The sequence below is a fragment of the Myotis daubentonii genome, chromosome 4 (genome assembly GCF_963259705.1).
Source record: "Myotis daubentonii chromosome 4, mMyoDau2.1, whole genome shotgun sequence".
Classification (NCBI taxonomy): Eukaryota; Metazoa; Chordata; class Mammalia; order Chiroptera; family Vespertilionidae; genus Myotis; species Myotis daubentonii.
The window spans coordinates 17,142,423-17,160,981 of NC_081843.1; the positions used below are offsets into that span (position 1 = coordinate 17,142,423).

The window sequence follows — 18,559 nt, forward strand, 5'->3', positions numbered from 1 at the left end:
GCTGAGAACCACTGATTAGGGAATCTGACCCCATAGCCTGAGCTCACAGCCAGACATGCTGGATTCTGGCTTGATGTTCAGTGGACATCTGTGCACCAGTGACCTCTGCGGCTTCAGGAATGACCTGGCCGCCTTTTTTTCCTGCCCCGGGGTCCCTGTGGGACTCAAAACCCCTATGGTGTCAAGTCATCTCAGATTCTGCAAACCTAAAGGACGATGGCGCGGAGTAGAATTTCCTAAGCAATACGCTCTCCATGCGGGGGGAAGGGCTGGGAGGTGAGGGCTGCCGTCAGCAATGAAGTGTTAAAATATTTAAAGCCCTGGCTTTTTGTATTGATGAGCAGCGTGTAATTTAGCAAATGGGTTATTACTAAGGCGCAGCCTCTGAAGGTAAATCCTTGCAGTCCAGGCCAAGGGCAGGCACAGTTGAAATTGTTGTTATGGGTGTAGTTTTAATAAAGCAGCAGGGGCCTTATTTAAATGAGTTTAAATTAGTTCCCCGAGGCCTGTCATCTGATCCGTTGCTAACAGATTAAGAGAAGCAATATTTTCCACCCTGGATTGCTTACAGGGCTCTGGGGCGCTCTGATTTGGGCTGGGAGAACAGAGGCGATCCACAGCCCAGAAAGGTGGTCTTCTGATTTCAGGGGGCCCTGAAATGAATACACTAGGTCCTCCTTCGTTAGTTTACACATGCACTAGTTCGTGCACGCATGTGCGTGTGCCTCCCACAAACACTGAGTGTCCACTGTGTGCCAAGCACGGGGCTAGGTGCAGGGGCTATGAAAGAGCTGATTCCTAGTACTTTTTTGAATGCATCAGTATTCTGTTCATTTTATATGGAATTTGCTTGTTTACTCGTTTAAATGGGTCTTTTTCATTAAAGTAAGCTTCAGGAAGGCGGAGACCATGTGTCTTCCAGTTCTGTCTTGACCTGGTTTTCTTGACATGATCCTTTTTGTCCACATAGAGCTGGCACTGCAGGGTGTGTGTGTGTGTGTGTGTGTGTGTGTGTGTGTGTGAGAGAGAGAGAGAGAGAGAGAGAGAGAGAGAGAGAGACCAGGTAAGCGGCATGAAGGATGCTTTGTAATGGGGGAAGAACTAGTCACCAGCCACCAGCCGAGGGTCTTGAAGGCAGCCGGGCAGAGCCTAGCTGAGGGGAGGAGACGCACGGGGACAGACCTTGTCTCTGAAGAAATGGATGCGGTGAGGTTGGGCCCCAGTGAGAGTCAGAAAGTGACCGGTGGGTCATTTGATCTCTCCAAGGACTTTGGGAGTTTGGAAGGTTTGAAGCAGGGGAGTGACATGATCAGATTTAGGGCTTAGGAGGATCCCCTGGCTGCCCACAAGTGGATCAGTGGGGGTTTCTATCCCAGAGTGTGGGTGGAGGTCGGGTGCATTCCGGAGACACTTGGAAAGTTCTAAAATAGCGTTTCCCTCTCATTATGATCCTGATATACAGCTAAATGTCAAGACTCCCCGGGCTTGCCTTGCTGCTGCCTCACCCCTCCAGGAACCTTCCGGGGTACCAGCTGATCTTGGAAATCTGTGGGCAGGGAGCGTGTTCAGAGGAGGAGGGCTCCCCTGCCCCGCCCCCCACCCTGGGCGAGAGCCACAGCAGGATAGTGTGAGTTGCTGGGCTGGGCAGCCAGGCTGTGTACTCCCCCAGTGCCCCAGAGGCCAGGCATTCTGATGGCATGACCTCATGAGGAGGCACGGTCCCAGCCAGGCAAAGGGAGGAGTGAACAGAAGCAGAAACGAATAATTATTAGGCGGTGCTAACTGTGCCCCATGCTGCAGCCCTGGGACCGGGAGCCTGCGAAAAACAGGCAAAACTGTTCATCTGCACCTTGTTCTGGAAAATTCACTGGCCAATCGCTGCAGAGAAACTGCTATCGTGACCAGGGGGGAGCTATCAGCCATTACGCACCTGTGCATGAAGCACCTTCCGGAACTTAGCTCTCCACAGTGCACAGTGAACACAAGGCACAGGTTACCTCTGGGCTGCAGTGCACCAGCGGGTTATACAGAAGCCCACGCCTGCTGACATGTGGGACCTGTTCTGCTCCATCTGCTCTTCTAGGTATACATGTGATGAGCGTTCCAGCTTCCTGCCCCCCCCCCCAGCACCTGCCCCTCCCTCCCTCCCTTCCTTCCTTCCTTCCTTCCTTCCTTCCTTCCTTCCTTCCTTCCTTCCTTCTTCCCTCCCTCCCTCCCTCCCTCCCTCCCTCCCTCCCTCCCTCCCTCCCTCCCTTCCTTTCTTCCTTTCTTCCTTCCTTCCTTCCTTCCTTTCTTCCTTCCTTCCTTCCTTCCTTCCTTCCTTCCTTCCTTCCTTCCTTCCTTCCTTCCTTCCTTCCTTCCTGGCATTGATCCACAAATATTGGCTGGGTGTCTCCAGTGTCCCAGGTTGTAGGAGGCACTGGGGAATCCGGTGGTGTAGAAAACAGACATAGAGACAGAGGTGTTGACTATAACCAAATAAACATAGGCATGCTATCCTAACCCACATCATGAACAATGCTTCTAGTAGGGCTGTAAACCACCTAGGAGATGATTTACTCTTTTTTTGAAAAAATTGTGGCAAAATATACATAACCCAACATTTTCCTATTTTAACCATTTTAAAGTTCAGTGGCATTAAATACATTCACAATGTTGTGCGACCATCACCACTATCCATCTCCACAAATTTTTCATCTTCCCATAATGAAATTTGGTACCCATTAACCACTAACTTCCCTGTTCCTCCCCCCTAACCCCTGGTAACCACCATTCTGCTCTCTGTCTCTGTAAACCTGACTACTCCAGGTACCTTATATAAGTGGAATCTATAATAATAAAAGCATAATATGCTAATTAGACCGGACAGCCGAACAACCTTCTGGATGTCATTCCAGATGTCCTTCAGGATGAAGCCACAGCGGCGGGGGCCGAAGCAGAGGCAGTTAGGGGCAATCAGGCAGGTAGGTGAGCAGTTAGGGGTGATCAGGCAGGCAGGCGAGTGGTTAGGGTCAATGAGGCAGGCAGGCAGAGTGGTTAGGAGTGGTCAGGCAGGCAGGCAAGGCGAGCAGTTAGGAGCCAGTGGTCCCGGATTGTGAGAGGGATGTCCGGTTTGCAGTCGGACATCCCCTGAGGGGTCCTGGATTGTGAGAGGGTGCAGGCAGAGCTAAGGGATACCCTTCCCCTGTGCACAAATTTTGTGCACCGGGCCTCTCGTTATACAATATTTGTCTTTTTGTGTCTGGGCTCTTTCACTTAGCATCATGTTTGAGGTTCATCCATGTTGCAGCATGGAACAGAACTACATTTCATTTGATGGCTGCATAATATTCCACTGTATGGATAGGCCACCTTTTGTTTATCCCTTCATCCATCAGTGGACATTTGGTTTGTTTCTACTTTTTGGCTAGTGTGGATAATGCTGCTATGCACATGGGTGTACAAATACCTATTTAAGTCTCTGTTGATTGATAGCCCTAAAATATTTACTCTGTACCAAATGCCTTACACATAGTATCTCCCTTTCATCTTTAGAGCAACCCTTATGAAGTGCCATCATCCTCAATACCCTGTTTCTGAGGAATCTGAGTCTCAGAGGGGTTCAGTTGAGGTCACCCAGCCGGCAAGTGTCAGAGGTGGCGTCTGAGCCCTGTGCTTTGTCTTGGCCCCTCCACCGCGACCCAGACATTCCCCCTCACCGTGTCTGGATGCCCTGCTACAGGGTCCTTCTGACCCTCTGTCTGGGTCCTTTCTGTCTCCTGAGCTGGCTTCCTGAGCTGGCTTTGACCAGGACAGCAGCAGGTTTTTCAGCTACAGGGCCATCTGGGTATAGCTGTTTATATAGACCAGTGGTTCTCAACCTTCTAGCCCTTTAAATACAGTTCCTCATGTTGTGACCCAACCATAAAATTATTTTTGTTGCTACTTCATAACTGTAATGTTGCTACTGTTATGAATCGTAATGTAAATATCTGATATGCAGGATGGTCTTAGGCGACCCCTGTGAAAGGGTCGTTCGACCCCCAAAGGGGTCGCGACCCACAGGTTGAGAACCGCTGGTATAGATGCATGTGGCAGTGATTGCAGAAGGCTTCCAGAATAATGAAGGCCTACTTCCCTTCATCAGCTGGGATGACACTGCTGCCACCGGGTGGGTGTCTGATGGCTCATTCACCAAGCCCTGATTAAGCAACTTGGCCAAAGCTGGGGATCCAGACAATGGCAGATTACTCAGCCATGAAGAATAATGAAGCGCTCAAACCTGCTACAGCATGGATGAACCTCAAAAACAGCTCAGTGAAAGCAGCCTGCCACGGAAGACCACATGTTGTATGATTCCAATTATATGAAATGTCTAGAGAAAGTAAATCTACAGAGATAGAAAGTAGATTAGTGGTTGCTGAGGGTTGGGGTGAGGGGGTTGGGGAGTGACCACCCATGGGTATGGAGTTCCTTTTTAGGGTGATCAAATGTTCTGGAATTAGACAGTAGTGATTGCTGCATAACTTTGTGAATGTACTAAAACTCACTGTACAATACAATGGGGTGATAAGGACACATATGTAATACCTTAATCAATAAAGAAAAAAATTTAAAAAAACCCCCACTGTATTGTACACTTTAAAAGGGGGCATTTTATGGTATGAGAATCACATCTCAATTAAAAAAGAAGAGTTGAGGGCACCAAAGGATTGATACCTCTCTGTCCTGGGGCCTCCCAGGCTTGCAGGGAAAGCTGGCGGGTGGACAAGGAAGGCTCTCGAGGTGGCCGCAGGGTGGTCAGTGCCCCGAATCCAGCCTGTAGCACAAGAGGAAGGTGGCGTATTGGGTAGAATTTGGGTATTTTTCCACATTTTCCGTGAAAGGTTTGGGTTATTGCTTCCAGCTTCATTTGAATTTGCATGAGGAAGAGCAGGAAGGAAGGAGGGAGGCGGAGGGAGCAGCTGTCAAGTGATTAGCAGAAATAGCTTTCCTGTACTTTATAGACTCTCGCTCTTTTTAAAAATTTAAATTTATTTAACAAATGCTTATGTAGAATGAACCATGTGCCAGACTCTGTTCTCAGCCCCTTACCAAAACGGACTCCTTTATTTGCCTGGACAACTCAGCAAGGTCGACGCTTTTCTTAATCTCCTTTTAACAAACGAACCGAGGAACTGAGGAACTGAGAGCTTGATGACTTCTTTGTGTGGCCACAGAGCTGGTCAGAGGCTGAGCAGAGATTTGAACCCAAGCCCCAGAGTCCAAGGCCTTACCGACTCATTCATTCATTCATCATGTAAATGTCTATTGAGTGTCAACTATGAGCTAGGTGTTTTTCAAAGCACCAGGGATTGCCCTAGCGGCTGAGCCAGTTTGGCTCAGTGGATAGAGCATTGGCCTGCAGACCAAAGGGTCCTGGGTTCAATTCTGGTCAAGGGCATGTTCCTTGCTTGCAGGCTCCTCCCCAGCCAAGACCCTGGTTGAGGCGTGTGCAGGAGGCAACCAATGGATGTGTTTCTCTCACATAGTTGTTTCTCCCTGTCTTTCCCTCTCTTTTCCACTCTCCCTAAAAATCAATGGAAAGATATCCTCGGGTGAGGATTAACAACAAAAAACAAAACAAACAAAAAAAAAAGCACCAGGGATCAGAGGTGAGCAAGCCCACTGCCGGGGCCTGATGACTTCTCACTTCAGCAGCTGTGACTCTCAGAGGAAGGAAACAGGTACTGTGAATGCTCATGGGAGGGTCCACTTTACAGAGGGTCCCGCCGGGGAGAAGGGACCTGCTGTGCTCCAGGTCATCCAGCTCAGCTAGGAGTCCAGGGCTGTCTAACTCCAGCCCCCCATCTCCACATGCTAAGTGTGTCCATGTGGAGCGGGGGCATAAGGGAGACATTCAGTGGAAGTTTTCACCAGTTTCTGCCTGGCCCATCTGAGGCCCCAGGAGTGGGTTCTCGGCCTTGGATCAGCTTCCTTTCTCAGCTGGCAGGCGTGGGTGTCCCTTCCCAACCGCCTGGCAGAAGGGCTGTAACTCAATCCTCTGCTGCCTTGTGTCCCATAGGGGCCTAGACCATGTGTTTGTCCATCAGGGAGAAGCCCGGGCCTGATTTGTGGGGACAGCCGTCAGCATCTGAGGCTCTTAGGCAGGGATAACACTCGCCGAGTGAGCTGGTTTCCAACCAGGTTGGGGCCTGTGAACTCTTTGATTCTGTACACCCTGTGATTCTCTACGACCCTGTGATGTGCTCAAGGCAAAGGGCCCTTAATTTGTGGGTTTAGGTCAGTGGGACTCAGCATCTCCAAACCACCCACACTTGTGATGTCCTAGAGGCAGGGCAGGGTGGTTCAGGGCTGGGGTCTGGGTCAGCCGGCCCTGGCTCCAATCCTGCCACTTCCAGCGACAGTGCAATGTCCTCCCAAGCCTCAACTTGCTCAGCTGTAAAATGGGGAAACAAGGGCTCCCATCTCATCAGGGCATTGTGAGGACGAAATGATGCAGTTAGCATTTTGTGAATGTCAGTCACAACAGTGCCAGACACTGGACCAGCTGACAGCCCTCTGATACTGGAGCACTGGCCTGAGGATGGACTGACTCCTTATTTCGGGGCCCCTGCCTTCCAGACGGAGCCTGAGCTCTGGGAGCCCCCAAGGCCTACGGGGGCGGCTCTGTCGTTGGAGCAGCCACTGCTTACTTGAAGAAGGCAGCGCCTTCCCTTGCACAGGCAGGGTAAGCTGTGCCCAAGCGCCTGTCCACTGCTGATCAGCCGCCATGCCTCCCCACTGTTATCTGGGGCTCCAGATGGGGCTCTTCTAACAAGAGGCTTGTTATGACAGGAAGTTAGCCAGTGACGCTGGCTGCGTGCGCTGAGCTGGGGCCTATCGTTCCCCACCAACATCTCTCTCGGGCAATTGGGGACTTCGGTGAGAAGTTTATGTTATTTCTTTCTCTGCTCGTTGGCATTTCTTTGAGCCCCTATTGTGTGCCAAGAACTGAGATGATGCGGGTGTGAGGTCCGTGTGCTGAAAAGCACGCAGCCCAGGCCTTTGGCTCGTATATGCAAGTGAGTAGTATGTGTGGTTAAAAGGTGCCGTAAGGGCTCTCCAGTAAATGAACAGGGAAGGAGGCAGCCTTGTGGGGGGAGGAGGGGCATGGAGGGGGGACGTCCCAGGAAGAGGGACCAGCAGAGACAGACAAGTCCTGAAGCCTGGCATCTCCTCACTCCTTATCCTGGTCTCCTACCACCTGGGAGCCCCAGTGGCTCCTCCCCCTCCCCGTTCACTGCCAAGTGAATTGACCAGTGTTCCAAGCAGGGGAAACAGCTAGTGCAAAGGCCCTGGGCAGGAACAAGCTGCTTCCTGCGGCTGACACAGCGAAATTCCACAAACTGGGGGCTTAAACAGCAGAAACTTGTTATCTCTCAGTTGGGGGGCTAAAAGTCTAGGATCAAGGTGTCGGCAGAGTTGGTTTCTTCAGAGGGCTCTGAAGGACAGGCTGTTCCAGGCCTCTCTCCTGGCTTCTCGTGTTGCTGGTAACCCCTGGTATTTCTGGCTTGTAGAGGAATCACCCCGATCAGTGCCTTCATCTGCACGTGGCGTCCCTGTGTGTGTGTGTGTGTGTGTGTGTGTGTGTGTCCACATTCCCCTTTTATAAGGACACCAGTCATATTGGATTAGCGCCCACCCTACTCCAGTATGACCTCATCTTATCCAATTACACCTGCAACAACCCTGCTTCCAGATAAGGTCACATTCAGAGGTCCTGGGGGTTAGGTCTTCCACACATGAGCTTTATTCGATGTGGAGGCACAATTCAACCCATAACAGTGTGTTCTAGACACAACGAGGCTGGCTGGCCTGACTAGGGCAGAGTGAAGGAGGCTGGGGTGGGAGGTGGGCTGGTGGGACAGATCTCCCAGGGCCTGGCAGGCCACAGTACGGAGTGTGGGATCTGGTCTGGGCGTCCAGGCCTGTTCTAAGGATGTCCTTTCATCTGGGGAACAGGAGAGAGACTGATGAGCAATCAGTGGAAGTGGAGAAGCTCAGGGGCAGTGTGGCCACTGCCTGGCGAGAGTTGAATGACTGAGAGTGGAGAAAGAAATTATGACCACAGCACAGGTTTGGGAGAACAGAACACAGCTCCTTCCCAGCCCCTTCGAAGTGCTCTGCTGGCACAAATACAGGAGGGAGCCAGAGCAGCCGGCGAGGCCTCACATCTATAATGGGTAGACAGATGCTGGCATGTTTTAGGAGTATAAGGAGGGAAAGGAGTATATGCCCCAGGGGCAAAGCCTGGCTCTGTTTCCAAGTTTCCTGGGAGAACACGCCCTGCTGCTGAGCAAGGGGTTCCTGAGGGAGTGAAAGCTGAGCCAGCCTGGGATTCAAATCCGGGTTCACCATTTTGCACTGTGTGACCTTGGGTAAGTTACTTAGCCTCTCTGGGCCCCAGTTTCCTCATTGTCAAATGAGGATGCCATCAGAGGATTAAATGGAAGAATACACACAGCTGGAACAGCAGAGTCAGGGCTCGATGAGTGCCAACGACTCTGAGACACAATCTGGTAACATCCTCACATTACAGATGAGGAAACAGAGCCTCAGAGAGGGCAAGTGACTTGCCCAAGGTCACCCAGTGAGAAAGTAGAAGAGACTCAACTGAGCCTGACCAATTCTGAAGCATGTACTCCTTTCCCTCCTTATACTTTCAAAACATGCCAGCATCTGTCTGCCCATTACAGAGGTGGGGTGCGGCTGGCCACCCTGCCTCCCTCCTGCATCTGTGCCAGCAGAGCCCCCTGAAAGGGCTGGGAAGGAGCTGTGTTCTGTTCTGCCAAACCTGTACCGTGCCACCATTCAAGTCTTGTCTGGAGAAGGAAAACGCTGGGTGCCTGTGATGTGCCAGGCTCCGCATGAGCTCATCAACCTGGTTTTGTCTTCTGGGAGACGAGCTTGGTACACATTTTCCAGATGATAACACAGGCTTAGAGAGAGCAAGGCTCCCTCCTCAGTGGGGAAATGCCTTCCTTTGCAAGAGCGTTCAGGGTCCTCCCTTGCCAGCCCTCAGAGTCCGGACCCCTGTCTGGGAGCCCCCTGGTGCACTTTCCCCCCGGGATCAGCATGCCTATTCCAACGCTGGTGGCTGGCGTGTTTGTACAAAGCAACCAGATTTGACAAATGGCAGGAGGCAGCCCCATCCTCCTGACCCTGGCGGAGGACGGCTGGGCTGGGCTGGCCTGTGGGGCTGGGATAACACCAAGGGCACCAGGCACGCGTCCACCCCCACCCCCCGCCCCCCTCCTGTCTCTGTCAATCTGAGCTGTGTGGGTGCGCCTTTCCGCTGGGAGGGATGGGGGTGGAAGTGTGTCCTCAGATGCCGGCACTATATTTGGAACTCGCTTTGATTCTAATTCCAGGGCATGTGGGCTGTGACAGGCGCCTGGAGCAGACCCTGCTTGAATGCCGCCAGCCACGAGTGCTCACACGCCCCCCAGTGGCTCTGACTGGCTCGGACTCTGGAACTTCCCAAACTGGCAGACTCTCCCCTTCCAATCCGGATGCCTTTTCTTTCTTTTAGTTGCCTAGCTACCTGCTCTGGCTCCAACCTCCAGGAGGTTGAATAGAAGCAGCCAGAGCAGGCAGCCTTGCGTTGCTCCTGCCCCGAGGCGGAAGGGTTCAGCCTGTCACCATTGAGTGCGAGGTCCGCGGTGGTTTCTGTAGGTGCATTTTCCCCTCTGAAAGATGCTTTCTTTTAAAGTCCACTCTTTCATCTAAGGGCAAAAGCTCAACTGTAAATCCAAAGAGTGATCTGCCAGGTCGCTGTGTGGACAGTGATGTTGGTAAAACAGCAGTGGCCACGCTTCCCAGGGGCCAGGAATGTTCTCACTCCCCAGAGCCCTCTGTTCAATGAGCAATGAGAGCCGTTCCAGCCAGGGCAGGAGGAGGGCTGTGCCCCGCGGACCTGGGCCACCCCCTCGCACTCACCGCCCTCTACCCCCAGGCCTACGAGAAGCGCTTCCCCACCTGCCCGCAGATCCCGGTCTTCCTGGGCAGCGAGGTCGTGTTCGAGTCCCGCAGCGCCGATGGGGCGGTGCACGTGGTGGAGCGGAGCTGCCGGCTGCGCGTGGAGGCCCCGCGGCTGCTGCGGAAGGTGGGAGCCCGGGGGCAGAGGAGGAGGTCGGACAGGGTGGTGGGTGACAGCTGGGGCCAGGGGTAGGGCCACGCGGCGGGTCCGGTGTTGGGCCGCAAAGAGGGGATACGCGGTGGGGTCTGGGTCGGAGGGCCGCTGGATCGTTGCATCCGGAGGGACCAGGGCCAGGAGGCTGGGCTGGGACTGGGTGGGGAGCAGGGGTCCGGGAATGGAGGGCTGGGGAGATGAAGGCGGGGACCCCGACCCAGGCAGTGGGCAGGCGTGGGGCGGGGTTGGGGATGGCGGGTTTCGGGATGACAGGGCCAGCCCTCGGGTTCGTGCCCCCATCCCTCACCCCGTGCGCGCCCGGTGCCCGGTCCCTTGCAGATCGCAGGGGTGGAGCACGTGGTCTTCGTGCAGAGGAACGTCTTGAACTGGAAGGAGAGGACGCTCCGCATCGACGCGCACAACGAGACCTTCGCCAGCCGCGTGGTGGTCCGTGAGAACTGCAGCTACACGGTGAGCGCGCGCAGGGCGACCCCGCCCGCCCCCAGTCCCCCTCCACCCGCCGGCTGGAGCACCCGCTTCCCGGCCAACCCCTCCCCCCTTCCCTCCCTCCCTCCTTCCCGCCCCCTCAGGGCCTTGTCAGATAGGATGCAGGCCGCTCCCTACGTCTGCAGTTCAGATACACAGCCCGTACCTTTTTTTTTTTGTTTGTTTAAGTAGTTTAAAATACTGTTTGAGACATACTTACTAAAATAGTACTTGTTGTTTATCTTAAATTCAGATGTGACTGGGCATCCCGCTTTTAATTGGCTAAACCTGGCAACTTTTCTCTGCCCTCCCTTCTTCTCGTTCCTTTCCTGCCTCATGAAACTGCGCCTTATTTCTCTACCTGTAAAATGGGGTTAATGATGGTGCCTGCCACATAGGTTGTGGTGAGGATTAAAGGAAGTAAAATATTCAAACCCCTTAGACCAGTGCCTGGCATATACTAAGTCCTGCATATGTGGTATCTTTTAATATAGTTAAGGATACTTATTATTCTCCAGTGCATACTGATTGAGCACCTACTATGTGTCAGGCACCCTGAAAGGTGCTGGGCACAGTGGACAAATGGGCCTGACCATTGCCCTCTTGGAACTTCCATTCCAGTGGGAGACACAGACCAGAACCCCCCCTCCCCAAAAAATCAGTATAGACTTACAACTGTTACACATACTTAGAAGGGATCCACCAGCTAGAGTTACGGAAAATAAGAGCTGTCTTGGTAACTGTCCCTGAGGCTTCCCTGAGGAGGTGCCATTGAAGCTGGGATCTGAAGGGTGAGAGGCTGGGAAGTGAGTCCTGGGGGAGGGAACAGCAGGTGTGACCCTTTGGTGGATGAGGGCTGCAGCTGCAGGGGGGTTGGCGGGGGGCGGGGGGGGGGGAGGTGTCCCTGCTGGCCTCAGGCCTGGAGTGAGGCCTCTGGGGGGCATTTTAAAGCCAGCGCTGCCACTTTCTTGCTGAGTGACATTGGGCAAGATGCTTTCCCTTTCCTGAGCCACCCTTCCATGTGTGTAAGAGGGGACCTCGGCAAAGCCTGCCTTAGCGGTGCTGAAGGAGCAAATGAGATAATGTAGCTGTGCTAGATCCCAAACGGCATTTCTGTGGCAGCCATGGCATTTTACAGGTGTTTTTTTGTTTGTTTGTTTTTTAAGATTTTTTATTGATTTTTAGAGAGAGAGAGGAAGGGAGAGAGGAAGGGAGAGGAAGAGAGAGAGAAAAACATCAATTTGTTGTTCCACTTATTTATGCATCCATTGGTTGACTCTTGTATGTGCCCTGACTGGGGATTGAACCCACAACCTTGGTGTATCTGGATGATGCCTAACCAGTCGAGCTACCTGGCCAGGGCCTGTTCTCTAACACTTTAGACCTTGTGTTCTGGGCGGGGGCTCTTGGCACTGCTGGCCCCCTCGGCTGTTGCAAGCTGTGACAGTGCTGTCCACTGAATGCTCTGGCTGGCGCAGGCCCCCAAGAGAGCCCTGGTGTCCCCCTCCCTGAGACTGCGTCATCGCCCCTGCCTTGCTCTCAGGTCCACCCTGAGAATGAAGAGTGGACTTGCTTTGAGCAATCTGCCTCGCTCGACATCCGGTCCTTCTTTGGTTTTGAAAGTGCCTTGGAGAAGATCGCCATGAAGCAGTACACAGCCAACGTCAAGAGGGTAAGAGAGAGGCTCCGTCCGTCCGTCCGTCCCAGGGAGAGAAGTGCACAGACCTTGGGGGCTGCCAGTCCTGGTTCAAAACCCGCTCTGCTACTTGACAACTCCTGTGACATCACGCAAGACCCTTAACCTTCCTCATCTGTAGAATGGGTATTCTCACAATGGCCATATTACAGGAGATGATGGACGGACAGCAAGCCCGTCATGGGGGCACCATAATCGCTGTCCTGATGGCTCCCAGGCTTGTGTGTAAACTCTGTGGACCCAGAAGGGACATTGTATGATGCTTTTTCCTGGGTAAAATTGTCTCCGCTTGTTTTAAAGATCTGAGACACATCACTGAGTAGATTAGTGTAATGAAACAGATGAAATTCATCTTAATAACATATTTTGTCCTATGGGTTATCAATATAAAACTTACTTGGGAGGTACCAAATCTCACAAATCCGGTGTGTATTTAACATTCACAAAACATTTCCATCTGGCTTGGCCACATTCCAATTGCTTAATAGCCACGTGTCAGGGCTGGGGCCAGGGCCAGGTGGGGGTGACTCCCAGGCTGATGTTGGTTGCCCCGCTGTCCTGCCCCGGCGCTGATGTGCCTTGGTTCTCTCTGGCTCGCAGGGGAAGGAGGTGATTGAACATTACCTGAATGAGCTCCTCTCCCAGGGCATCTCTCACATTCCCCGGTGGACGCCTGCCCCGGTCCGAGAGGAAGACGCCCACTCCCAGGCTGGGCTGGGAGATCCCGGCTCGCTGGAGGTCCCTGGGCCCAGAAGCACCCAGGGCCCCGCTGAAGAGATGGTTGGTACGGAAGGTAGGTGACTGTGGCTGAGGCCCGAAGTCCTAGGACGTCTGCGTGGGGTTTGCTCATTCTGTGGGGGGAGAATTGCATGGGTCCCCTCGGGGATGGGGATGGGTCCCGGAATGACAGCCTCCTCCCTCTCACGGCTGCTTTGTCCTCTCTCTCTTCCAGCCCAAGAGCCAGAACTGGTTTATTTGTAGATCAGGAGTTGACTTGATCTGGCGCCTTTGGGCTCCCCTTTTCTCTGGTTTGATTACTATTTTAGATGAGATCGGGCGCGTTCAGGGTGGTATGGCCGTAGACGGGCTTGATTACTATTTTAGATTATATGAGTAATGCATAATCATGGCGGGAAAAAATCCAAGTAGGAAGTAGGACTCCTCTGCTCTCCTTGGAGGCAACAATAGTTTTGTATTTGTGAAACTATCTAGGCACCTATACATGCATAATATGTACATACATACATACATACATACATGTGTAACCTATGCTGAACAGAGGAGAGCATATTATACATTCCATTTGATACTTTGTTTTTTTCACTTACCAATGTTTCTTGAACAACTTTCTGTATCAGTACAGGTGTCTTAGCACTCTGCAGTATTTCATAGTGTGGTTACACCACAACTTACTTATTAATAAACATTTATTGATTATTTTTAGTTTATTTAGCTAGTGGCCTACTGATGGATATTTAGGTTGTTTCTGGTTCTTTTCAAATTACAAAAATGTTTTTAAAATATTTGCATGAGTATCTACACAGCATATAATTCAAAAGGTTGAATTGATGAGTTGAGATTATATGCAACTAAAATTTTGGTTGACTTACCAATTAGGCCTGCAAAGAGGTATTAGGCAATGTTCCACCAAAAGTGTGTAGCTGTGTTTACTCCTGGCTTCACTATGGCTCCCTGCAGGACAATTATTAAACACTAGAGGCCCGGTGCACGAATTTGTGCACAGGTGGGGTCCCTCGGCCTGGCTGGAGATCGAGGTTGATTGGGGGCGGGGGGCCGGCCAGCCAGGGGGAAGGACCATGGGAGGTTGGCTGGCTGGGCCCCCCCAAATTGGTCGTTTGGTCACTTAGGTTTTTATATATATAGATTTTAAATTTAAAGGCAAAAAGTGACCACTAGTCGATTAGTGATCACCTCTTTCCTATGAGTGAGGCCAAGTATTATTTTTTCATGTTTAGTGACTCTATTTAACTTTTTTTGTGAATCCCTGTTCTTGTTCTTTGTCCATTTTCCTATTTGTCCATTAATTTCTTACTACTCTGCATATTAAGGCAATCAGCCTTTTGTCACATTTCAGACTTGTATTGACATGGGAAATGTTCACAATATGATGTTAAAGGAAGAAAACCTAAGATACAAAACTGCACATCCCCCCGAATCCAGTGTTAACATGTGTACTTGTGCTCTGGACCTGTCAGTGTCTCCTAGGCACATGGAAGTGTAGAGCTTTCCTGACTTAGAGAAACTCTATGTAACCAAAAATACATCCGGGGTTGTGTTTAGGAAGAACAAAATTCACCTATTTAACAGTATTTATTCTGCACCAACTGTGTGTACTAGCTGGATGCCATTGTGTGTGTGTGTGTGTGTGTGTGTGTGTGTGTATTATATTCTTTGGTCAATCCTCACCTGAGGACACTTTTTCCATTGATTTTTAGAGAGTGGCACTGAGAGAGAGAGAGAGAGAGAGAGAGAGAGAGAGGAACATTGATGTGAGAGAGACACATCGACTGGTTGCCTCCTGCATGCACCCTGACTGGGTATGGGGATCAAACCCACAACCCTTGGATGCATGGGCTGACACTCCAACCACCGAGAAACTGGCCAGGGCATACATACATTTTAATAATATTAAAAAAATTTTTTTACAACGCTGCATTTCTTCCCCTCTCTGTGCAGACACTGTGCAGGCTGTGCCCTGTGCCCTCCTGTTTTACACAGCCCTTTCCTTCCTTCTCCGTCTGGTCTGCCCACAGCGGGGCTGGCACTCACGATGGCTGGTGGAAGGCACGGAGTGCTCTTTCCACCCTGCTCTGGATCACTGTGCTTTTGTGTTCGGGTGAAAGGGGCCTTCACAGCTGCCTGGGGGCTGGAAGGATGCTGGTATCTCCTGCCTCCCTTGTGTTTTCTCCCTCAGCCCTTCCTTGCCACCGCCCCCCCCCCCCCCCCCCCCGCTTAGAGCCCCCCACCTGCCTCCAACATCTCTGCCTCTGATCCCTCTGTGGGTCTGGACAGTACCCCGCACAGCTTCTCTCCTGCCTCTAGTTACCCAGACGCCTCCTAGGGCAGATGGCCTGACCCCCAGCCCTGAGCTTTGTTTTGGAAGGAACCGCTGGGTCTTGCTGCTGGGTGTGCAGACACTGTGCCATCTGCACACAAAAAGAGCTATGCCCACGGGGCTGCTCTTTGCAGAGCGTCTCACCCACTGCAGAGAAGCTAACACACTGAGATGCCTCACCATGCCGGCATCTGCCACTCAACAGTTGAGAGTGGGCCACAGGACCTCAGCTTATAGCCAGGCCTCTAGATGCCAGCACACGCTGACCCTGAACAGCCCAATTGTGTGAGACGGGACTGAACAGTGGAAATGATCTGTGCAGTTATGGACTGTATTCTGGGATCAGTTTAAGAAAAGCCTTGCACCCCACAGGGCCTGGGGCGATGGAGAAGCAAAGGAACTGGCATTCATCAGCCGCCTGTTATGCTGGCCACTCTGCATGCATTCACTCATTTGAGTGTACTGAGCCTCTCTCAGGCTCAGTTTTGTCTTCTCTGAAGTGGGAAAATAGTGATGCCTGCCTCACAGGGGTGTAGGGAGAATTCACAGAGGCGATGCATATTGCTAATAATTGTTACTCCAATAACGAACAGTCAGAGGAGAAATTAAGAAAACAATCCCATTCACAATTGCATCAAAAAGCATGAAATACCTAGGAATAAATTTAAACAGGTGAAAGACCTGTTATTTCTAAGAAAACTATAAGACACTGAAGGAAGAAGATACAGATAAATGAAGGATACACCTTGCTCATGGGGTGGAAGGATTAATATTGTTAAAATGTCCTTACTATCTAAAGCAATATACAGATCCAATGCGATCCCTATTAAAATATCAATGGCATTCTTTTCAGAATTAGAACAATTAATCCTAACATGTATACTGAACCACAAAAGACCAAAAATAGCCAAATAAATTTTGAGAATGAACAAAGTGGGAGGTATCATGCTCCCTGATATCAAACTATACTATAAAGCTACAATAATCAGAATAGTATGATACTTTCATAAAAACAGACACATAGATCAATGGAATAGAATAGAGAGCCCAGAAGTAAATCCTCGCTGAGATGGTCAATTAATCTACAACAAAGGAGGGAAACATATACAATGGGGTAAAGAAAGTCTCTTCAATAAGTTGTGTTGAGAAAACTGTACAGATATATGCAAAAAATGAAATTGGACCACTTTCTTATACCATATACAAAAATAAACTAAAAATATATAAATATGTTGAATATAAGACTTGAAACCATAAAAATAGAAGAAAACCTAGGCAAGAAACTCTTAGACATCACTCTTAATAATCTGTTTTTGGATATATTTCCTTGGGCAAGGGCAACAACAGCAACAAAATAAACAAATGGGACTTGCATCAGACTAAAAAGTTTTTGCACAGCAAAGGAAACCATCAACAAAACAAAACCATCAGCAAAACAACCTACGGAATGGGAGGACATACTCACAAATGTTACATCGATAAGGGGTTAATATCCAAAATATTTAAGGAACTCATACAAATTAACAACAACAACAAAACAATCCAATTACAAAACTGGCCGAGGGCCTGAATAGGTAATTCTCCAAAGAAGACATACAGATGGCCAATAGACATATGGAAAGATGCCCAGCATCACTAACCATGAGGGAAATGCAAATTAAAACCACAATGAGATGTCACCTCACACCTGTCAGAATGGCTATCATCAATCAGTCAATAAACAACTAGTGTTGGTGAGGATGTGGAGAAAAGGGAACCTTTCCTTGTGCACTGCTGGTGGGAATGCAGATTGGTGCAGCCACTGTGGAAAGCAGTATGGAGGTTCCTGAAAAAGTTAAAAAATAGAGCAGCCGTATGATCCAGCAATTCCACTTCTGGGTATTTATCTGAAGGAAAAACCCCCACTAACCCTAAAAGATATATGCACCCCCATGTTCTTTGCAGCATGACTAGCCAAGATATGGAAGCAAACTAAGTGTCTATTCATAGACAAGTAGATAAAGAAGATTGGTACATGTATACAATGGAGTATTATTCAGCAATAAAAAAGAATGAAATCTTGTCAATTGCGACAACATGGCTAGAAGTAGAGGGTATTATTACCACCAAGTGAAATAAGTCTGACAGAAAAAGACAAATGTGATTTCACTTATATGTGGAATCTAAAAAAAAAAAAAAAGAGAGAATAAAATAGAAACAGACCCATAGATAGAGAGAACAAGCTGATGCTTGCCAAAGGGAAGGGGATGGGGGGCGATGGAAAAAAATATTCAGAGGGCGGGACAGCTCTAGAAGACAGGGATTGGTTCCACTTCTGAAGGTCAAAAAGGACATATCACTTGTGACTGTGAGATCCAGGCTTGGCCCAGCGTGAGTTTTCAGAACCACCCTGAGGATGGATTGGAAAGACTAGAGGATTGGGGCCCAGGTGGCTGTCATCTGGTGAAAGGGCGACTGTGTGGCTTGGAACTACATTTCAGATCCAAGGTGGCCCGTCAGGCATGGGCTCCAGAAAGGGCAGACAGGGCGGGGAAGAGAGACAGCATCTCCCTCTCGTCCTGAAGCCCCTTCTTCTCTGGCAGGGGACAAGCTGGACGCAGACTACATTGAGAGGTGCCTGGGCCGTCTCACGCCCATGCAGGAGAGCTGCCTGATTCAGCTGCGGCACTGGCTGCAGGAGACACACAAAGGCAAGGCAAGTGCGGGGCTGGGCCTGCTGGAGCAGACGCAGGTTCAGCATTAGCTGCCCAGCCTGGGCCAGGGAGACCAGTTTGTGTCATTGGTAATGCTGGGTACTTAGACTTTGCCTTCTTTTCATTACATGTGGTTTCATGTGTCTGTAACATGCTCGCATTATCACTGACTAGGCCAGTGATGGCGAACCTATGACACGCTGTCAGAGGTGACATGCGAACTCATTTTTTTGGTTGATTTTTCTTTGTAAAATGGTGTTTAAATATATAAAATAAATATCAAAAATATAAGTCTTTGTTTTACTATGGTTGCAAATATCAAAAAATTTCTATATGTGACACGGCACCAGAGTTAAGTTAGGGTTTTTCAAAATGCTGACACGCCGAGCTCAAAAGGTTCACCATCACTGGACTAGGCACTGCTAACATTAAGGCCAGACAGTCCTTTTTTTTTT

At 50.3% G+C, this 18,559-nt stretch overlaps 1 protein-coding gene across 1 annotated transcript in view; it reads left to right on the forward strand.

Annotated features, from left to right (window-relative positions):
• Positions 1-18,559, forward strand: part of SEC14L5 (SEC14 like lipid binding 5) — a 44,019-nt gene that overhangs the window by 7,755 nt on the left and 17,705 nt on the right. Inside the window, exons 3-7 of the mRNA XM_059693091.1 lie at positions 9,977-10,126; positions 10,493-10,624; positions 12,183-12,311; positions 12,936-13,128; positions 17,994-18,106. Of these exons, the coding sequence (XP_059549074.1) occupies positions 9,977-10,126; positions 10,493-10,624; positions 12,183-12,311; positions 12,936-13,128; positions 17,994-18,106 (717 nt within the window). The remainder of the gene's footprint in view (positions 1-9,976; positions 10,127-10,492; positions 10,625-12,182; positions 12,312-12,935; positions 13,129-17,993; positions 18,107-18,559) is intronic.